The sequence below is a fragment of the Megalobrama amblycephala genome, linkage group LG9 (assembly GCF_018812025.1).
Source record: "Megalobrama amblycephala isolate DHTTF-2021 linkage group LG9, ASM1881202v1, whole genome shotgun sequence".
NCBI classification, from domain to species: Eukaryota; Metazoa; Chordata; class Actinopteri; order Cypriniformes; family Xenocyprididae; genus Megalobrama; species Megalobrama amblycephala.
Window position 1 is genome coordinate 5,588,774 of NC_063052.1, and position 24,304 is coordinate 5,613,077.

A 24,304-nucleotide genomic window follows, 5' to 3' on the forward strand; every position below is an offset into this window, starting at 1 on the left:
AAATATACACAGTAAAATCCCCAGAGTTACATCAACTCTGCTCAGAGTACATATGGTCCCTCTCTAAATAGTGTTAAAGTAACACTGAAGCAGAGTTAAAGTTAATGAGATAATTAAGCAATTAATAAGACTGTGACTGAAGTCAGTTGTAGTTCTTGTGTTTCTCTTTTCTTCAGTGATTCTGCTTGTTAACAGCAGGTGTTCATCACTAATGCACAATCATTACTTAATTAATTGCTTAATTATCTCATTAACTTTAACTCTGCTTTAGTGTTATTTTAACACTATTTAGAGAGGGACCATATGTACTCTGAGCAGAGTTGATTTAACTCTGGAGATTTTGCTGTGTATATATAAGAATAGATATAATACAGATTTCAGAAAAACCAGTTGACATCTTTACAAAAATCAAGTCGGCTCCTGAGACGACAGGCATTCTGAGTAGGATTATACACTGATGACCACCAAGAGAGGAGCATTCAATGATTATCAGCTGTGAAAATGCAAACCACTAAAGCCTAAGGAAAAACAGTAGGGGTAAACATTATTGTAAACAGCTTAACATCAACTCACAAAGCTGATGTGCTCATCGCCTTTCCAGAGAACTAGGATTGAATGTTTTTGAAGAGCCTGCAGTAAAGCGGCCTCATCTTACTGAACGCCTGCCAAGTTTCACTGAGCTTTTCCTTATCCAGCGAAATTCACGAATAAGAAATAACATGCACTGCTGAAGATACACACTTTGCCCTGAAGTACACTCAAAATCCAAACATCCCCTTTCTTTGCTATAGAAAATAGATAATGAATTAATGTAAATAACATCACCACTCATTATTCTCACTGTTGAGAGTTTAAACAGACCTCAAGGACTGTCTGGATTGTCATAATGGCCCATTGTGTCAAATAATAAGCCATAATGCATTGAATTCAAACAAACAATGTTCAAATAATTGCCTCAGCAGATCAAGATAAAACTGATTAACCACTGAATCTTTGCTTTGACATGTCAAACAGAAAACAGAGAGCAGAATGCGATCTAAAATGCAATACATTACATTTTTGAGAGGCTGAGATTAAAGAGATAAGAGTATAAAAGGGGAATGGGTGGGAGCTTGAGTTAGAAGGAAGGGAAAGGTGGGTTTTAATCAGAGAAAGATCTTCAGATATGAAGTTCTGAGAAATGCTCATTTGTCATCGGTTTGGCAGCTCTCGACTCTAGAAGCCCCCTCCAATAGAGCGTAACAGTGACCACCCACTTTTTCGTAAGTATTTTTCTCATTCATTTTCTCTGGAGGAATATCAATAACAGCCAGCGGCGAGATAAATCACAACATACCAACAACAACAACAAAAGAAATTATATGAAAATTTAAAAAAAACATACATGAAAAGCATGAAAGCATTTTATGTAATCAATATATTTTAGGTTTATCGCAAAATATTCAGATATAAACAAATATCTTAAATCATGTCATATTCGCTTTTATATAGAAAGTAGCCTAACCTCCAAGAGAAGTATTTCACTTTCTGAAAGTAAACAAATGCCACTGTGTCATGCATATGAGCTCATGAAATACTGAACTGACAGCTGCCAAAGTACACTACAACTACAGCAGGTTCAAACAGATATAATCAGGTGTTCTGTTGGCAGTTTGCATTATCTCATCTCACAATCATTTAAATCACACCCGCATGAACCAACAAAGTGCAGCTTCTTGAAGCCTGACAACTGAACGAAACGGTTTTGTGAACCGGTTCACCCGATTCATTAAAAAAGATCCGACTCAAAAGAACGATTCGTTCGAGAAGCGAACTGAAGTCCATTCAATTAAAAGCGGGGGATATATTACATTGAGTTTATTAAATGAAACAGAAGAAACATCGCTTTTTAAAACACAGGCCAGCGTCTGCAAATGTCAATTACGTGCTTCTCGCGTTGTACTACAAATGAACAAAACTTCAGTCTGTTTATATAATGGATTTATCTAAACTGAATATCAACGGAGGATATAAATCTTTGACTCGGATGCTGAGTTAAAAATGGTAGTTCATCACATGCACAATGCATCAAAACAAAAGGCAACTGATGGTCAACAACAATTATTCCTTAATATTGTCATTTGAGAATGAACTCTAGCAAACCCACGCTGCAAAATTCACATGTCGCTACAGTGAGCAAAAATATCAAGATTAAAATGCGTAGTAGTGTCAAGTATACAGACCGTACTTACCGCACGAGAGAGAAAACTTATTCCCAGTGAATGTTATTTACTCGAGTTGGGCACTTCCATCCATGAAAGCAAAATATCACTTCTCCTTTCTGCGGCTCGTGTGCTAAATAAAACTAGTAACGTTACAGCAAAACGTGCAGACTTTGCTGAGCGAAACCATCCGGAACGACAGCAACGGATCAAAAATCATATGTAGTACACTCGTGCAGATTTGTAGCGCTCCCTCACAGCCGCCAAGGACCAATCAGCAGGCAGCGCTGTGGAAGTGGGCGGGGTCTTCTCGTTTTGTCACTACAGTATTCACCACCCTTGACTGACTCGAGGCTTCAGGCTTGTCTAAAAACACATTGTAGTGTACAGGGGCTGGCATTAATAGTGTATGTGCTCAGCTGTCAGGGTGAATTTTAGGCTGCTTAAACTATGTGTCTGTAGGTGTTTTACATATTTAAAATAGATCAGTGTCCCTGTAAGCTATATGAAACCTGCACACTATAGAAAATAGTACAAGCTGCAAACTGCTGACCTGTGTATATGCTGGAATACCAATGTTAAAGTCTGGTCTGGATATCTGTGCTAAAGGGATAGTTCACCCAAAAATTTAATTTCTGTCATTAATTACTCACCCTCATGTTGTTCCAAACCTGAAAGACCTTTGCTCATCTTCAGGAACACAAATTAAGATATTTTTGATGAAATCCGAGAGGTTTTTTATCTCCCATATAAGAATACATAACAATACTTTTTGTGCACAAAAACAAAACAAAAATAATTACTTTATTCAACAATTTCTTCTCTACCCTGTCATTCCCCTATGTAGTTTACATTTAAAGGGTTAGTTCACCCAAAAATGAAAATTCTGTCATTTATTACTTACCCTCATGCCGTTCCACACCCGTAAGACCTTCGCTAATCTTCACAAATTAAGATATTTTAGTTGAAATCCGATGGCTCTGTGAGGCCTGCGTAGGGAGCAATAACATTTTCTCTCCTTTAAGATCCATAAAGGTACTAAAAACACATCTAAATCAGTTCATGTGAGTACAGTGGTTCAATTTTAATATTATAAAGCAACAAGAATATTTTTGGTGTGCCAAAAAAAAACAAAATAACGACTTATTTAGTGATGGCCGATTTCAAAACACTGCTTCAGGAAGCTTCGGAGCACAATGAATCAGCGTATCGAATCATGATTCGGATCGCGTGTCAAACAGCCAAACTGCTGAAATCATGTGACTTTGGCGCTCCGAACAGCAGATTTGACACGTTGATTCATTATGCTCCGAAGCTTCCTGAAGCAGTGTTTTGAAATCGGCCATCAAGTCGTTATTTTGTTTTTTTTTGGTGCACCAAAATATTCTAGTCGCTTTATAATATTAATATTGAGCCACTGTACTCACATGAACTGATTTAAATATGTTTTTAGTACCTTTATGGATCTTGAGAGGAAATGTCATTGCTCCCTATGCAGGCCTCATGGAGCCACCGGATTTCAACTAAAATATCTTAATTTGTGTTCTGAAGATTAACGAAGGTCTTACGGGTGTGGAACGGCATGAGGGTGAGTAATTGATGACAGAATTTTCATTTTTGGGTGAACTAACCCTTTAAGACACATTGCTGAGCTTCCAGTCGTTATTTTTATTTTGTTTTGGCGCACAAAAAGTATTCTCGTTGCTTCATAACATTAAGGTTGAACCACTGTAGTCACGTTGACTATTTTAACAATGTCTTTACTACTTTTCTGAACCTTGAATGTGGCAATTTCGTTGTTTTCGATAAAAAAAACCTCTCGGATTTCATCAAAAATATCTTAATTTGTGTTCCGAAGATGAACAAATGTCTTACAGTTTTGGAACGACATGAGGGTGAGTAATTAATGACAGAAATTTAAGCGACTATTATTATGAATGATTATGTTCATAATGTGCCATATCCAATTTTGCTTTCTGTTTTAATGTTAGTGATAATTATGATAGGCCTATATGTACTACTACTATTTTTTTTAATAAACAACATATACAACAATTTCAAGAACAGTTACAAGGAAAATACCCAAAAATATGGCAAAACAAAACATTTCTGCTAGTTGAATGGAAGCAATACAAATGGGACTATACTGAGTGTCACTGTATTAGTATGTTATTTTTTTTTTAGACAATGTGGGCAGATAAGAGATCAATTAGAAGGATTAATTATGCAAGAAATATCTCTATCTTTTCATCTGCAAAACAAAGACTGAAGTCTTTGCTGTAGGTTGAAGAAATGTACCTTCCAGGCACTGCACTTTATAGCAGAATCAGCATGACCACATTAAAGTTTGAGCACCTGATTTAGGTACAGTTACTGTGAAAGCTACCTTACATCACGTCTCACTCTTTAAGTCCCAGTCTTCCTGCTGAGCTCATTGTGGTTAAACCTGACCTTGGTGGTTCATCACTCCTGTGCCTTGCAATGTATTGTATAATAGTCGGAGAGACTGAGTGCATCCAGACAGGCTTGGACAGTGTAGCACAGACACCTCCACATGCATCCTCTCTCTCTCAGCTGCTGCTCGCCTCATCCTGTAATTATGGCTGTCATCAGCAGCCCCCGATGAGAAGCTATATTTACTGGAGCCTTGTACAAACAGTTCTCAGGCTTAAAGGAGCCTGATACAAAAGCAAAAGCTCTCTCCATTCACTTGCAACTGATCTTAAACAGGTTAGCCGGTGAAATGCAAATGCAAACAGCAGGTTCTATGTGTTCAATCAATAAGCAATGAAGGAATGTGACAACACTCACATACAAAGACATCTTATTTGTATCATCACTGGCATTTATAGAGGCTGGACATGCACTTATACAAGTTAAAATAAAAAAACACTGATCATGTCCAATCAATCTGTCTTAGTATCTTATGCTGCTGTCTTCCTGTGCATTGTAGATATAAACTGAGCAGGAATCATCCACACACGTTTGTACAATTCTGTTTAACAAATATGTCTCAAGAATTTGCGAACACTTCCATTCAGAGAGACAAACAGAAATTGGTTACGGCATGCCACTGAGGTCAAGAGGTTACAAAAAGCAGCCAGATGAGCGCAGCTGAAGATCAGTATGTGCGAAGCTGTCGACAGAATGATCACTTTAACAAGATGAAAATATTCTATTACTACCTCTGTAAATGAGAATTTATGCAGAAAAAATTGCAACCTTTGCCAAGATTATAGCAACATTTATTTATCATTTTAACATTTATTTATCATTATAACATTTATCATTTATTTTTATTTTTTTACATTTCTCCATGTTGGTCACAACACGACTTGATTTGGTTAAAATATTCATCTTAATAATATTTATGATATTTTAACAAAATGCCTTAATGCCTTTTTTTCTAAGAAATAAAAATGAAATATTATGCCAATCTAACAAACAAGGTTGTCTTTTCAAGAAGTTTTTTTTTAATTAAAGTGTTAGTTCACCCAAAAATGAAAATTTTGTCATTAATTACTCACCCTCATGTCGTTCCTTCGTTCATCTTCAGAACACAAATTAAGACATTTTTGATAAAATCTGATGGCTAAGTGAGGCCTTCATTGCCAGCAAGACAATTAACACTTTCAGATGCCCAGAAAGCTACTAACGATGTATTTAAAATAGTTCATGTGACTACAGTGGTTCAACCTTAATGTTACTTTTTGTGCCAAAAAAAACAAAATGATTTCAGTAAACAAGGCTTTGTTACATCTAGAGTGTTTCGAAATTTCAATGGTTCACCAGTGGGGGCCGTGACTTTGGCAGTTTGATACGCGCTCCGAACCACTGATTCGAAACAAAAGATTTGTAAAGCTTCATGAAGCAGTGTTTTGAAATCGCCCATCACTAGATATTTTTGTTTTTTGGCACACAAAAAGTATTCTCATCACTTCATAACATTAAGGTTGAACCACTGTAGTCACATGAACTGTTTTAAAAATGTCTTTAGTAGCTTTCTAGGTATCTGAAAGTGTTAATTATCTTGTTGGCAATGCAGGCCTCACCGAGCCATTGGAATTCTTCAAAAATATCTTAATTTGTGTTCTGAAGATGAACGAAGGTCTTGCACGTGTGGAATCACACTCATGTTTAACTTTATGCCCCCAAAAATATCAAAATGATTTGTAATTGAAAAAAAACTCTATATAAAAACATAAAAGATCTTAATTTGTGTTCTGAAGATGAACGAAGGTCTTACGGGTGTGGAACGACATGAGGGTGAGTAATTAATGACAGAATTTTAATTTTTGGGTGAACTAACCCGGTAATTATATAATTTGTATTGCACTCATGTTTAACTTTATGCCCCTAAAAATATCAAAATGATTTGGAATTCAAATAAAACACTATATAAAAACATAGAAGCGGTTTATTCAAGTAATTGTATGCAGTTTTACGTTTATCTATCTGTACAATTATTCATTTAGCATAGTGGTTCTCAACCAGGGGACTGGAGCTCACTATAGGGGCCTCAGCAAACTTCCAACAAAGCCGTAGAATCTCACGCAGCCAAAATGACGATTGTCAGTAATAGTGTTCAGCCTTACATTGTTCAAACCAGAGTCGGACACTGATGAGAGACTCGGAAAGAAGTTACAACTTTTAGAATGCATCAGGACGTTTCTGAATGGTTAGTGGATAAATTTATGTAGTTGCTGTGGAGTTGATTCAACTCCTCGACTAGCATGTGCCGTCATGTTAATCTTTTGTGCAAATCCAGCGTTGAATTGACCCTCATTTGTGAAGCAATCCAGCGTAAAATGACAGCATGCCAACAACACTCTACTACAACAACTCTTCCACTTCTCTAAAGCAGCACAACATCACCTCACCCAGGGTTTATGTACATTTTAGTGTTAGTGTTGTCACTAAAAGCTTGTTCCTACCAGCTGAATGTTGTAGTCCTTAAACAGTGACTTCTTTAAAAGAAAATATCGTAGTGTCATAACTTTTCAGTTGTTGTGTATGCAACATTACACACTAACTAAAGTTAAAAAAGTGAAATCATAATCAGTCACCGCTTTAAAAATCACCCCACACCCCCACACTTTTTCTTAAAAAAAAGAAAATCCTGGAAAAAGGAGGTAGCCTAATTTTAAAAATCTGATTTCTAGACCTGGAAATGTCATGTAAATTAATACAATCTCAAAACTCCTTGGGCATTTTTATAATGAATATACATTTTTCTAGTCATGCCAAACTCTAAGCATTTTATGATTGTGAGTTAAAAAAAAATATTTTTTTAATCCTTATCCAGTAAATCACAAACAACTTGAAAAGTCATGTAAATTCATTGGTTAAAAAGAGTGCAAGTTCTGAAATCCTGAAACTGAATTTACAGAAACTGTCGGGCCTTTGAATATTGTTGGAGTCACAAAGGTTGCGAACTGTGCACTGGTTTAGCAGAAAGCACCCTATTGTGAGTTTTGCATGGAGTAGGAACCACTCACATTTCCTTGTAAAATGTATAAATCTAGCTCTAAGTAAATTGTCAGGTGGCCATAAATTTTCCCTTGAACCCTTTGAAACTGCAGCACCGCAAAACTGTGTATATTTCATGGTGTTTGAAAGCAGTCAGTAAGCCTGACTTTTTAGATTATAGGCTGCCATGCCCTGTGGCTGATCTCCTGCCTTTGGTCCTAATGACAGGCTCTGAGCAGGTATCAGCCCTCGGTGCCAACCCACACAGCTGTCTGTAGACAGCCGGCCTCCAGGTGTTCAGTACAATATCAGTATAATAGGTTTATGGTAAGATTGAGATCAGTTATGACATTGCAAATGACATAAAGCTAAAGAATCAGCTGGGGAATGCTGGCTCCAGATCAGTAGATCACGTTTTCTAACAGAATGGTGGATCAGCGCAAACCAGGAAGTGTCTTTGCTCATCTGTCAATGGCCTCGTCAGTGTTTCACCTCTCCACATTGTGCATTTTCACCCACCGTATACATAAGAATACAGTCATAGTAGCCTCATGTTTGTGTAAGCTCGCTTGTTTGGTCTAAAGTAGGTCAATGGAGGCCTTCGTAATGTGGTGGTGAGGAAAAACAACATCGTAATGTACAACAATCATTGTGCACGTGACACCTGAAACACTTGTCTTTTAAAAAACACCACTCTGGCTGCTCAAAGAAAGAACAGTAATTCCATGTTCTTTTCCTCTCACACTGAAGGTGCACAGTTTGTTCTGTGTGCTCAAGGGCATGTGTCCTGAGTCGCTATGACCAGGTCATGGCTGCTTCCTTCTGACACACTTGCCCAGAGCATCACACGCTACTTTGGATGGATAAACCTCATGCACGCAAGCTGCAGTGAGAGGGACTAAAGCCTCCAGTCGGCATAAGCCTGAACCTACCAACAAGCAAAAGATGACACACTTATGAAAATATGGCTGTATATCTGAGAAAAAACGCGAGTGCACGGTGTCAGTGTGTTCACGCAATGTCCTACATCCCACTCCCGCTTTCACTCTCCAATAATTTCAAGTTACTTTTCTTCTATTTCGACCAATAAAAGAGGCAAAAGCCCAGATATAAAATTAAAAAGAAAAGATATATAAAATATTTTCTTATAGTCTTATCATTCAATACATCCTTAAAAGAAATAAGATATTAATCATCTCAAATTGTTATTTTTGTCATCATTTTTGAAGCACAATCTAACAAAAGCAGATGAGCGTCTATCAAACTGCCAAAGTCATGTGAACCATTGAAATTTCTAAACGTTTCGAAACACTTATGACACAACGAAACCTTGTTTACTGAAATCACGTGACTTTGGCAGTTTGAAACCGAACCACTGAATTCGTAAAGCTTCGAAACTTCCTAAAGCAGTGTTTTGAAATCGCCCATCACTAGATATTGTTGAATAGACGTTATTTTGTTTTTTTGTGCACAAAAAGTATTCTCGTCACTTCATAACATTAAGGTTGAACCACTTTAGTCACGTGAACTCTTTTAAAGGTGCCGTTGAACATCTTTTCAAAAGATGTAATATAAGTCTAAGGTGTCCCCTGAATGTGTCTGTGAAGTTTCAGCTCAAAATACCCCATAGATTTTTTTTATTCATTTTTTTAACCGTCTATTTTGGGGCATCATTAAATATGCACCAATTCAGGCTGCGCGGCCCCTTTAAATCTCTCGCTCCCCTCCCACGGAGCTCGCGCTTGCCTTAAACAGTGCATAAACAAAGTTCACACAGCTAATATAACCCTCAAAATGGATCTTTACAAAGTGTTCGTCATGCAGCATGTCTTATCACGTAAGTATGGTATTTATTTGGATGTTTACATTTGATTCTGAATGAGTTTGATAGTGCTCCGTGGCTAAAGCTAACATTACACACTGTTGGAGAGATTTATAAAGAATGAAGTTGTGTTTATGAATTATACAGACTGCAAGTGTTTAAAAAATGAAAATAACGACAGTCTTGTCTCCGTGAATACAGTAATAAATGATGGTAACTTTAACCACATTTAACAGTACATTAGCAACATGCTAACGAAACATTTAGAAAGACAATTTACAAATATCACTAAAATATAATGTAATTATGGATCATGTCAGTTATTATCGCTCCATCTGCCATTTTTCGCTGTTGTCCTTGCTTGCTTAACTAGTCTGATGATTCAGCTGTGCACAGATCCAGACGTTAATACTGGCTGCCCTTGTCTAATGCTTGAACATGGGCTGGCATATGCAAATGTTGGGGGCGTACATATTAATGATCCCGACTGTTACGTAACGTTACGAGGTCTTTTAAACAAATGGAATTTATACAAGAAAGAGGAAACAATGGTGTTTGAGACTCACTGTATGTCATTTCCATGTACTGAACTATGGCATTTAACTATGCCAAGGTAAATTCAATTTTTAATTCTAGGGCACCTTTAAATATGTCTTTAGTAGCTTTCTGGGAATTTGAAAGTGTTAATTGTGTTGCTGTCAATGGAGGCCTCACTGAGCCATCGAATTTTATCAAAAATATCTTAATTTGTGTTCCGAAGATGAACGAAGGTCTTACGGGTGTAGAACAACATGAGGATGAGTAATTAATGACATAATTTTCATTTTTGGGTGAACTAACACTTTAAAGTAGCTTATTGATTTTATAAAACGATAGCAAAAGAAATATTATACAATTTTAATATATTATAATATTATATTATTAATAATAATAATAATAATAATAATACACAACTGTTTTTCTTAACTGTAGGTGATTTGTAGCTATACAGAAGTGGCACATTTATATGGAACTCAATACAACTTTGAACAAGGCTCATCCAGTCAGATTTCAGACAGAACAGTCTTATAATCAGTGTAATCTGTGGTAACTATAGTTAAAAAAAAAGTATACTTTGATCTTGTTACCTTTAAAAGTGTTTATTGTGGTGAATCAAACAGCTGTGTGAAATGATCAGTGCTACATCACTTTCTGACTCCTACACTAAATCAGCTTCTGATAACAATGAGCCATAGGTTGATGGGTGCACGTCATACGCCATTTAGAGCTACAATACAATTGTCCTGCTTTGCTGACATAGACACTGACATCATTCATTGGCAGCCTTAGACATGTGTTGCAGAGTGATGATGAGTGAGCACATTGTATAAAGCAAGTTCTGATCCACAGGCCTACAGATAACATCTCAGTTAAAGCCAGACTACACCCGTAAATCTCTCCTAGCAGCACCACCATCCTGCAGGAATCAATACATGGAGCAGCTCAGTGTTGAAATCTAATGCCACCACAGTAAGCTTTGCTGAAGCCCCTGAGGGGATACAGTTTCCCTGGCCTGAGTGCGATAGATCAGGGGGTGTACAAATGGCTTGAAATCCGACACTGATTTTTGCATGGGCACTTGATTTGATTGACAGAAAACATCATTAAATCCAGCTTAAATGCTGTTCTTAGTAATACAGCAGCTTTTTGCCACCTCGCAGACTCACTGCAGCAATATCATATGAGGACTCACCCAATCAAAAGTTGCAAAGACCTTTAAATTAAAATACATAAACATGTCACAAAGTCTCAACTAATTAATTTTATGCTTTGCAAACAATATAGGAGAAAATTACATTTAATACTGCAAAATCAATAGTTGTAATATCAACTCTAATTGTATATATTGATGAAAACAAGGATGAAATATTATAAAACAACCTGGCTCATGAATATTAATTAGGTAATATTAAAGTTGCCATGAAACGTCTTTTCTTCCCTTTTCTTCTCAAACAAGAAAAAAATTTAAGACGGGACTTGATTTTGTCCAGTGAGAATTGATTGGATGATTGGATCGGTTGGATGGTTTGCTCTGGAGTGCTGCAGAACCCGGAAGTCTGGTTCCTTCAAGATTTTCCTATGGGGTTTATAATGGAGTTTTTCCATTTATGAGTAAAATAAAGCCTGTGGTAAACATAACTCTGATGATACTTTGATGTTTTGTTCTATACTGCACACACTCACACCCCAAGCTGTCTTATCTAGTTGCATATTAAAAATGTAAATTTTCAAAAATGAACATAACTGCTTTAAAATTCGCATTTTCGCTATGTGTAATTTAAGTTGTAGAACAAAACGTCAAAGTATAGTCAAGTTATGTTTACCACAGGCTTTATTTTACACATAAATAGAAAAACCCCATAGGAAAATCTCAAAGTAACCAGAGGTGAATTAGTCTTCCTGGTTCTGATGTCACTTTATTGCTGTGATCTCATGTGAGTGACAGGTTGCCCCGCCCTCTCGCCAGTAAACGCATCATCAAAGAAGAGAAGAGATTTCGCTGCAAGTGGGAGGGGAAGTAATTTTGATTAAAGACTATGAGGTCACATGAATTAAAACATAAATAAATAATTAATAATATGCAGGGATAAATAATTTATAATAAAATAGAAATGTATCAATTTTGATATCATGGTGACTTTAATAAGTATGTGCCCAGTAGTAGTAGTTGTAACTGCTTGTTTAAGTAGCACTCATTTTGATTAGTCATTATGGCTGACATGGTATATACTGGGGACTAACATAAATTAATTTTATTTACCAAGACTCTAATAGTCACCATGACCCAGGTCTTCTCAGCAGTGCTCATACTTCATTGCTTCAGGGCCAGAGAACAGGCTTCACTCTCTACCCAAGGAGCTGCAGGCGGCCACATGAAAACCCTCTTTGAATAACTCATGAAGCACATGCAAAAAACACAAGTATGTGTTTTGTTTCCATAAAGTTGCCCTTACTCAAACACTTTTTTGATTGAATTAGGTTAAAGAAGAAAAAAAATAAAGTTTTCAGGGAAGTTTAAACTAGGTTGCAAGCTAGATGGCCTTAGTGCAGTGTACTGGAAAAGATATGAGCGACTCCCATGAGCTGGTTTTATTGGATGGAAATTAAATATTGGAAGAATAATGGATTTTGAACTTCCAAAAGAAAAAAAGAAACAATACAGAGGTTGCATGATTATTGAAAAAAACGATCAAGTCACAGCTTTCCCATAATGCCGTCATTATCATACAAAAGGAGATATGTGACCCTTGACCACAAAAGGTCCAGGTAAGGGTCAATTTTTTAAATTGAGATTTATATATCACCTGAAAGCTGAATAAATAAGCTTTCCACTGATGTATAGTTTGTTAGGATATTTTGCCGAGATACAACTATTTGAAAATCTGGAATCTGAGAGTGCAAAAAAGTCAAAATATTGAGAAAATTGTCTTTAAAGTTCAAATTAAGTCCTTAGCAATGCGTATCCAAAAAAAATTAAACAAAAATAAATTTTTGATGTATTTACTGTAGGAAATGTACAACTCTGCCTTTCATTTTGACTATTGTTTATTATTATTTTCAATTTAGCTGGTTTATTAAAAATGAATTTGAATTTAGGTCCCCTTGCATGCTACACAAAAGTTAAATAAAAATAAAATAATAATAAAATAAAATACATTTTTTAGTCATGTTTTATCTCGCATATAAGACACCATGTCAGGAATGTCCCATAAAAAAAAGTGCATGACGCCCATGTGAAGGACATACTACAAATCTTTTTGGTTCAATTCATGTGTAACTTTACAACATCTCAAATATCAATAATGTATGTCTTCTGATATTACTTGCTGCAACACAATAATGCACTATGGTGATACCATAATAGCATATATCTATGTAATGTATATTATCTATACTGTATATTCCTTATTTCTTATTCCTATTATCTATCACATGCTTCTGCATTTGATAGATGCATTTGCTTCTGCATTTGTATATTCCTTATTTCTTATTCCTATTATATATATTACATGCTTCTGCATTTGATAAACACTAATCTCTATGTAGTATGTGAAAGAGATAGGTAATGTCCAACACATTCACATAATCACAGTCTATAAATAGATACATAGCAACATTTCCACCCAATCCAAACTCAGCCATGCTGTTTCTACAGTTCAAACCCTTCAGGGAAAAGACAAAGACCTAATCATAATTTACAGTCAGGGATTGAGTGAAATAAATCACCTTCATGCTATATTCTTTCTCTCTCTATTCTCATGCACAGACGTTCCTGCTCTTTCTCATACTGAGGCAGCAGGGTTTCTGCAGAAACAGCAGTTAAATCAGAGATTAGATCATTCAGTTCTTCAGAACTTAGATGGAGATAACATGTCTAAGACAGCATATCACAGACAAATCACTTGACATCTGCTAGAAACAGGCTTTAAAAGGACAACTTTACCAGTGAAGTGATGTTTATATAGGATGTTCAATGAGGTAACGAGTTAGGTATTTCACACCCACTGATGCCAATTTAAACTCCTTATACACAGAATAAGCAACAAAATGGGAATGATCTTGGGAATGGGAATTATGTATTATGTTTATTCCTCCAAAAGTGACTTGAGTGTCCATAATGAACTTTTGAAAAATACATCTGGAGAGTGAATCATTCAGTCCACTAACGGTGTCCCAAAACCCAAATTATTTAAGTTCTCCCACTACACAATACCTTTCAAAAGTTTGGGATCAGTAAGATTAAGTAAGAAAGGATGCATTAAACTGATTAATAGTGACAATAAGGCCGTGTGTCCACCGAAGTGTTTTTTTCCAGCGGCTAGCGTACTTTTCCAATTGTTTTTCAAACGCCAGGAGCGTAATGAGGTGCTGAGCGTTTGTCGTTTTTTACCGGTCGCCTCGAGTTGAAGAATGTTCAACTTTGGGTAAAATGCTGCACTCACTTAGATTGGGTAAACCCAGCCTGATCTGCCGGCGATTTGATTTCGCCCGGCAACTCAATCTGGAAACCCGTACATTCATTTCTACTGCTTCTGTTACACTTTTGCGGGAACCAATCACAGACTGGCTTATCCACCTTGCTCGCTATTGGCGGGTATAACACGATGACGATAGAGAAGCGACGGCAAGCACGACCATCAATCCAATTCCTTTTAACCTTTCGACGATGCTGAATGACTTCTTTAGTTTAGCAAACAAATCGCTCGAGTGGGTGTAAATACCACTCACTTTCTTTTTTTTTTTTTTTTGCACAACCTGCAAAAATCGCTCGATGCCATTGCTGCTTCTGCAAACCGCTGATCAATGCTACAAACCAATACAAACTAAACCTGTCTGGAGTTTTCGCGTCGCTCTGCAAAGCATGTCACCCGGATCGTTGATCTGATTGGTTGAAAGACTATCCAATTGCGTGAATAATGCTCGTTGATCACGCCTCTTGTGTAGTAGAAAATACATACAGACTCCCCAGACCAGTGTTCAATTTTAAATTGAGCTCACTGTCACTTTTTAGCCAACCGTCCAATCAGAATGGAGGAGAGGCGGGACAAATAGAACACCGCAACATTCTTGTTGTACAACGACATCAACAAGCAAAGAGTGCAACAAAATGGATGAGAAATTAATATTGCTGGTCTCCAAACAAACATACAGTAGCAAATACTCTACACTGTGTCGATATTTTTAGTCTGAAACAAATTATTTGCGAAATCAGTAACAAATAACAGTGCTGTGGATATTCCGTAACATAGCAACAAAGTATCTCAACTGAAAAAAAAAACGCTGCGCTGCTGAAGCGCTCTCAAGCGCTCAAAGATAGGCGTTTTCAGCAGAGCACCATAGCGTTTTCAGCTGGCTAAAAACTCTTTAGTGGACACGCAGCCTAAAAGCATTTATAATGTTACTGTAACGAAGCGGGACTCAGGCAGGGATCCAATTGCAAGCTTTTATTATAAAAGAGCGTGGTCGTACAGGCAGGGTCAAACAGGAGCAGACAGGTATAACAAGGGACAGGCAGAATCATGGTCAGGATACAGGCAGTAGATCGGGGCAGGCAGATATCACTCACAGTGCAGGTAACAATAAACAGTCCAAAGGCAGGTGGCAGAGAATCGTAAACGGGTAACAGACAGGTTAATAACGCTCGGAATTGCAACACAGGTAAACAACGATGTGTGGTGAATGAGAGTCTTTTATAGTCCGGTTAACGTGCTATAGCTGGGTGTGGTGATTAGTGTGGAGTGTGTGCAGGTGACTGGCAGGGAAGATTATGGGAATTGGAGTCCAGGAAGTGACAGGAATCGTGACAGTTACTAAAGATTTATATATTAAATAAATGCTGTTCCTTTAAATTTCTGTTTGTCAGAGAATCCTGAAAAAAATGTATCACATTTCCACAAAAATATTAAGCAGCACAACAGCTTTCAGCATAGATATTAATCAGAAATGTTTCTTGAACAGCAAATCAGCATATTAGAATGATTCTGAAGGATCATGTGACACTGACGACTGGAATAATGATGCTGAAAATTCAGCTTTGTCATTGCATGATAAAATTGCATTTCAAAATATATTTAAATAGAAAAAGGTTATTTAAAATTGTAGTATTTTACTTTATTTATGATCAAATAAATGCAGCCCTAGTGAGCAAAGAGACCTTGTACACAAATCATAGCAGTTGTATGCCTTTTTATCAACATTACATTCTCAAATCATTACATTTTGTTTGTGCTGCTCCAAAGAGTCATCTAGGAGTAACCATGCAGTAAATTCTCTTCAGAATATTTTTTAAATTCTTATAGTATGTTAATTTATGCAAATTTCACAAACAGGGGAAATGTATGCCTTCCAGAACATTGAACAGCATCCTGTTCCTCTGCTCAAACAGCAGATATCACTCACATGAACATGTTTGATCATGCACTACCCTCTAAAATGCCAAAAGGCTGCAATGTTTCAGTTTTACAGGCGCAGCTGTACAGCGACATGCTCAAATCATAATATATCCGAGTTATCAAACAGATCTACTAATGTACTTCAACACAACCAGGAGTTACACAAGAACGCCCACTCAACACATTCTGTATTATGTTGAGATATGACACATAAAAACTACATCTCCACAAGATTCACTCACAACCACGGCCTAAACTTCCCACCCTGTCCCAGCATGACCCTACCGTCATCATCAAAGACGTCCTCTGCCTCCTCACGCATCACTTCTTTTATGTCATTCTCCGTGATGTCAGGAAAGGCCATTCCGTCTTATCCTCTCTTGCTCTTCTCTTTCGCTTAAGCGTCTGAGCAGTAACTATACTGTAAAATTAAATCAACGTTCAGACTGTCTTCCCCCCAGGCGAACGTAAAGCCCACTGTCAGCTTGAGCCTGAGCAGAGAGGCGAGAGGCAGTGGACCGCTCTGAGCTTCTACTCACTGCACCAAGTCGAGTGTGAGTGTGTGTGGGAGCCCACACCATCCAGGCCAAGTTTCATCAACAGGATGATTTCATAATCTCCTGTGTGAGTGTCAGAATGAGCGAGATAATGTGTGTGGTAAATATTGTGTTTCGAGTGGCGGTCAGGCTGAAGCATCTTGAGACCCAAACCTTAGCGATTTAGGAGATAAAATTGGGGTTGTGTTCACAGGTTCTGCCTCAACATACAGCCGTTAAAGGTCAAGAAAAAGTTGAAAAAGTTCAATTTTATTGAACCTTTAGAGTGTGCATATGTGTTTTTTGTAGAGTATCATATCACATCAGCCATTTATGGTATAGTATGATATAGGAGAATATTGAGCTCATACTCCAGGAGCAAAAAAATCCCAAATGAGCATAAATATGCAATATGACAATGGCCAAAAAGTAAGATGAAACTCTGATAGCTTGTAATGAAAATCAATAAGATCTTTATAACAGCATAGCAGACTACCTACAGTACATAACTGCATAGAAATATCAGTTGTTACTTTATATCTCACAATAATATGTCTCAGTATGATGATATTTGTTTTAAAAAAGTAAAAAAAAAAAAAAAAAAAAAAGCTCTGTAGTTTTTTATTGTGGGGGGCAAAACATATAATGAAATGGATAATCAAATAAATGTTCAACTTGAAATTGCCTATTACTAACCATATGAAAGTTATTCTTACGAAAACTTTATAAAAATAATAAAAGATTTCACAGCACAAAGACACGTGTACCACAATCTGAAGGCGGGCCATTCTAAAAGCCATTTCAATTGCTAGAAAAGTATAAACTATCAATCAGATGACTGTAGATTTTGTACAACAGGTTTTTCAGCAACGTTTTGATAATGTTAATCAGTTAAAGGTGGTCTATCAAACATGAATCACCTTATTTAGTAACACATAAAGACTTTTAACTACACAATTTGATGTGTGTTTGAAAGTTAATATCATGTTCTTCACATCTAAAGTCTTTCTGAAATAGTAACTAGGCTGCAGTGAATTTAAGTCTTTCTGCATGCCTCCTATGAAAGCTCTGTGGAATAGACCTAATGACAATCTCATTAACGGAGGGGTCAGCTCACACACTCGCAGTCTTATAACAGCAATCATTCACTTCTGGATTCGTTTAAAAACATGTCCTATATAGGGGGACCAAAATAGATCCACCCACACTCGTCACGTTTCCAGGAAACATTTTGATGTGATTGCGTCATCCTTTAACATTAAGCGGTGTTTGCTTAAGCAAGAATCACTAAATTATTGCTTAAACGTAGAGTGTGGGATTTAAACAGTGTTAAACTGCGACATGTAACTCACCCAGAACAGTTTGTGCAATGGACATAAGGGTCTCCTCAAATAATGTTTTTCCAAACAACCAGACTTATGATGGAACTTTCTCAGAACTTTGGCTAATAAGGTTCTCTCAAAGTTATGAACTTGAGTTCATCCAATAATGTTAAAAGAACGTTCTTTCAGAGTTATCTGGTCTTTAATAATGTTCTCAAAACGTTAGCACAAAAATGTTCACAATCATGGAACATTTTTTTTCTGAAACATTTTACCCTTGGACATTCTTCTAATGTTTTTTAAATGTCAGAAGTGTTTGTTTCAGAAGATTCACAAAACATTCAAAAGTAACATTTCCATGATGTTTGCAAAATGATAAAATGGAATGTTTTGGTACACATGTATGGGCCTTATACTGCCTTCACATGCTCTCGGAATTATTGTAAATACGAGTTTCCTTGGTAAAAATTGCACATGAATGCCCTCACATTTCGAATGCGATAAGCTCGTAATCACAACTTCAGAATTGGGAATTATCACATTTCCGATAGCACGTGAAGGCAGCATTATTTATTAATAACTTCGTACAATTTACGCATTTACATGCGTGAAAAATGTTCTTACGCAGCCGTCTGATTATCCACAGGTATGCAGGCCTACGCTACTGATCTATAGCCTAATAAAAATCAATGGAGTACGTAGTACATACTGTACATACTTGTTCTTACCTTTGTTTGTAAAGTTGATTAATCCGAATTATAAGTCTTTTCTCATTCTCCTGTTCGTTAGCGTTCTCATCACGCGCTTTCATTGCGATTCCTAATTTTACGCACAAAATACGTGATTTGTATGGAAGCTCCACCACGGAATACAAAAGGTAATTGCGGATTTTATCTTACAATTAGACTTTTTTTCTCACAATTGCGAGTCGATATCTCGCATTCTTACTTTAATTCTTGCGGTTCCGATTTTATAACTAGCCTTTCTGACTTTTTAATCTCAATTGTGAGATAAAAAATCCGCAAAATTTTAGCCTTTTTTATTTTTTTTTCGTGGCGGAAACAACCTTCCATAGATTAGTGAATGAGACCTATTGTTCGGTAAAACGCTTCAAAGAAAGCACTATATGGTTGTAAAACATAAGGTTCTTATAATAATGATTCTTAATAAGATGGGTCAGTTCTAGTTTTCTTCATATTGTAAGTGTGTTTTTGTAAACAGGTTAAAACCTGGGGCTAGCATCTGATAATCCCACAAGTCTCTCTGATTCTACAGCTATGCAAGCAAAATGAACAAAATGTGAGTATTGTGTTTGGTTTGAGATGGATTGATTCGCCCCTGGCCTACAGTCTCCTGGTGGTGCATTTCAGGTCTGTACGCATGAATAATGAAGGGCAAGAGAGTAATAAGACCCCTGAGGTCGCCTGGAGGAACCGTTCTCTAGAACAGAGACCATCCACAATATAAACCTGGCTATAACGTCAGTGTGAACCTTAAAGCTAAATCAAAATCTCTATGAAAAATTCCTTCTTAGGTCGTTTAGCATTGGAATACAAGTACTGGATAGTAGTAACATAAAACAAGTCTTTTGTTATAAGAACAAACATGTTTTAAATCAGCTGAGCAGTGATTACTGATGCTCTTTTAAACCTTTAAAGCATATCTCAGCAACTGTACATAATATACATTTCACAATAAAACCGTTATGGCCTTGTATTTGATTTGTTTGTCTGTGTTAAAGATATAAAATTCTTTTACGGCAGTACAGGCTCGTCAACAGTCTGTCCTGTAATTATGTTAGCTGTTAGTCATGTTACTGAAAATGAGCAGCTATCATACCAACACACACACGCACACACACACACCTGCTGTTATCAGCACATCCCACGCATCACAGGCTGCCCTAGGTAAAAACAAGAAACGCACTGTATGAAAAATATCAAACAAAAGCATTTGGGAATTTAGGACACTAATCTGCACAAATACTGATAGTTTGTTAAACAGCTCGCTGAAATCCACTGAGTCTCCGTGTTTATTTTATGGGAAAATCTTAGTGCCTGTATTGCCATTAGGTTGTTCGCATTTAAAGGTGCCCTAGATTATGTTTTTAAAAGATGTAATATAAGTCTAAGGTGTCCCCTGAATATGTCTGTGAAGTTTCAGATCAAAATACCCCATAGGTTTTTTTTTTATTAATTTTTTTAACTGCCTATTTTGGGGCATCATTATAAACGCGCCGATTTTATGCTGCGGCCCCTTTAAATCCCGTGGTCCACGCCCACAGAGCTCGCGCTTGCCTTGAACAGTGCCTTAACAAAGTTTACACAGCTAATATAACCCTCAAAATGGATCTTTACAAAGTGTTCGTCATGCATGCGGCATGCATGCGTCGGATTATGTCAGTATTGTATACTGTTATATTGTTTACTTCTGATTTTGAATGAGTTTGATAGTGCTCCGTGGCTAACGGCTAATGCTACTCTGTTGGAGAGATTTATAAAGAATGAAGTTGTGTAATGCATTATACAGACTGCAAGTGTTTCAAAATGAAAATAGCGACGGCTCTCTTGTCTCCGTGAATACAGTAATAACCGATGGTAACTTTAACCACATTTAACAGTACATTAGCAACATGCTAACGAAATATTTAGAAAGACAGTTTACAAATATCACTAAAAATATCATGTTATCATGGATCATGCCAGTTATTATTGCTCCATCTGCCATTTTTCGCTATTGTTCTTGCTTGCTTACCTAGTGTGATGATTTGGTTGTGCACATCCAGACGTTAATACTGGCTGCCCTTGTCTAATGCCTTTTATAATGTTGGAAACGTGGGCTGGCAATGCAAATATTGGGGGCGTACACCCCGACTGTTACGTAACAGTCTGTGTTATGTTGAGATTCGCCTGTTCTTCGGAGGTCTTTTAAACAAATGAGATTTATATAAGAAGGAGGAAACAATGGAATTTGAGACTCACTGTATGTCATTTCCATGTACTGAACTCTTGTTATTTAACAATGCCAAGATAAATTCAATTTTTCATTCGAGGGCACCTTTAAAGGTGCTAAAGAGGATGTTTTGTTTTATACATTTTTGCAATATTACTTGAAACTGTCTTTACTAACTGATAAAAGACTATTTATTAGGTGCACTGAAAGGAATAATATTAATATACATCATCTGTGCACGAGGTAGGGCCTTAAAAACATCAGCCAATCGTTTACGCGATCATAGCGTAAACGATTGGCTCTCTGGCTTGTCAATCACTGCCATGACGTTCCTTGTGAGAGACGAGCGCGGCTGCGCGCTCCAGTAACTTTCCACACTCCACAGGCGCCGCATGCGATGTTTTTGTCAGGAGACAGGAGTAACAACTGCAGATTATGAGTTACCTGCGGTGAGTCCGACATAATGAATCCACTAACACAACACAGCGAATGCTGGTGGTAAACACTCGTGTTCCAATACGAGTGTTTATGAGTTTTGGGAGGCGTTCCTTCGAAGGAGGGGGGTTGATCTTACGCATTCGCTCATTTAAAAAACTCAGTAACAGTCTTTGGTTTCTCAGTCGACGAAAAGATCCTCTTTAGCACCTTTAATTACTTTAAATTAAAGTACTCACAGCACCTTTAACTTTCATAGCACAACTCTTTTAAACAATGTTTCTTCTTAAGAGTTCATCCATATGTCTCTTAAGTGAGTCAGATAAAAGGATCCTGGGCCTTGTTCTGTTAGTTCAAAGTACTGCATAAGGGCTGATATGAATAATCTTAATTCACGCCAATCAAAGCTTAAAAATGTGCTTTACTTATGCAAGAATGCATAACCTATTTTAGATAGCACAGGTTGTGCTAAGACTTAAAGAGATGGTACAACAAAGAAGCATGTTGAAGTAAGCTGAGGAAATTCTCATATGGTGCCAATTTCTTTTCTCCAATAATGCCAACATATATCATAATATAAGCATCTGCTAAGAACTGCTGCTTTGCCAGAGAGACAATAAGAAACATACTGCAACAAAAGATGACATAAACATAAACATTTTACAATGCAGGTTGAGTCTCTCACTAATGCTGATTCAAGGTTTAAGATCTTTGATGCTTGATGAGTCTGTTAGCAGATTTATCTTGAATGGATGTTGGAGGAAGCTCAGTGAACGTAAATGATAAATGAGTCAATATTGAGCACTCCCATGAACAAGAGCATCTAGTCTAAAATAAACAGTAGATAACAAATATTTTTTTCTTTTTCAAAAGCTTCAAGACTGTATACCAGGCTAGTGTCACCAATGCAACCATAAAGGGAGGAGTGTTGTTTTATTTCTGATTTTAAACTTTCAGTGACCCAAAGACATTTTGCTTTTCCCATGCTTACTGAAGGCATGTGAAAGAGGGCACAACCAATGTGACAAACAGTTTTACTGAACCACACCCTATGCCAGTTCCAGTATAACTTCTGTTTTTACCACTAAAATATTTTTCATATCCCCAAAGGCTTTTAAATTGCGAATGCAAAGAGTGTGAGTCAAAAAATACTTATTTTTTTTCATTTTTGAAAGTTACTTGTAATGATGTAGTGTTTTCTTTGAAGTGTCATGAAAGTGATGGTAAATGTTAATGCATGTTTCTATATGCTATGGTGCTGAATGATTACCAGTGTTGGGGGTAATGCATTACAAGTAACGTGCATTATGTAATCAGATTACTTTTTTGATGTAACGAGTAAAATAATGCATTACTTTATAAATTTACACATTAATATTTGAGTAATGCACATTTGAATTAATTTGCTTTTTTAACTACTGAATTAACTACTCTCTCTTCTCCATAACGCAGTCACTTAGACATGCGCACTCATTTGTGCGCAGGAACAGAGTACAAAAGTAACAAAACACATTACTTTCAGCTTTCAATAAAAATAGTACAGTATAGGTATATAACATGTAATGTTAAGAGATTTTTTGTATGGCATAGTTCTACGTGTCAGGAAATATTCTAAGTGCTCAGAATATAATAATATTCTAATGTGTTTAAAAGAAAATGAAGGTATATGTTGTATAGGCTATGCTGTTGAAAGTATTACTGCTTTAAAGACTTGTGGAAAACAAAAGTAATGCAACAGATTACTTTCCATAAAAAGTAACTAAGTAATGTAATTAGTTACTTTTTAAAGGAGTAACACAATATTGTAACGCAGTATTTTTAAAAGTAACTTTCCCCAACACTAATGATTACCTACAAAAAATGTTAATACCAGCACTTTTTGTTAGTCTAAGGGTACTTTACACGACAACAATGTAATTAAAAAAAGGAAAACGTATAGGGGACAATGTTGTCAAAACGATCCCCATTCTCACGGATCCGCGAAAACGACTAAAAATGCTGTATTATGCTGCCAGGCCAGTACCTGGCGAGATCAGAATTAGAATTAGTTGGCAATGTTAGAATTTGTCCAACACTATCTCACGACCAATTCGAGTGAGGTCGTATGAATTAGCCACCTCGTAAAATTTGTCTAAACCTCAGTGACGGGTAGGTTTAGGGGCGGGGTTAGGGGTAGGTCATTCGTACGAATTCATACGAATTTGGCAACTAATAAAATACGTACGATTTAGCAAAAAACGTATAAATTTGTACGAGTGAGTTCATACGAATTCGTATGAATTAGCCACCTTGTAAAATACATACGAATTGCCGTGAGATCAGGTTGAATTTGGCATATGTAAATAATGCGTCTCTTTTGGTCGTAGTAGTGGTGCAGAATTAAACGCTTTGCTGGAGAAGCATTAATAAACTCAATATCTTGAGCAGCAAAAACGCAGTCCTATAGTTGTTGTTTTGGTTGTCAAGTACTTACGCATGCCTATATACTCAATACGCAATATGCATGCACATTATGTCACCATTTTCATAAATTAGCTTTTGAAACCTGTTTTCAGAAGTTAGCATTTTCAGGTTCCCAAAATGCCACTGTCGTGTAAATAAACAACCCCTAAGTAACTAACAAAAACGCTTCTAA

At 36.7% G+C, this 24,304-nt stretch overlaps 1 protein-coding gene across 5 annotated transcripts in view; it reads right to left on the reverse strand.

The window, feature by feature from the left end:
* The window catches only part of ripor2 (RHO family interacting cell polarization regulator 2), an 81,544-nt gene that overhangs the window by 43,466 nt on the left and 13,774 nt on the right, over nt 1–24,304 (reverse strand). The window contains exon 1 of one of the 5 annotated variants that reach the window (XM_048201321.1): nt 19,011–19,143. The exons of 1 other annotated variant lie outside the window; for it this stretch is intronic. Coding sequence is in view for 2 of the 4 variants with exons in the window: in XM_048201318.1 (XP_048057275.1) it covers nt 16,710–16,788 (79 nt within the window). In the remaining 2 variants the exon portion in view is untranslated. Of the gene's footprint in view, nt 1–2,231; nt 2,472–16,709; nt 16,983–19,010; nt 19,144–24,304 lie in introns of those variants that run through there. 3 more of the 5 variants (XM_048201318.1, XM_048201322.1, XM_048201320.1) reach the window with 3 other exon arrangements.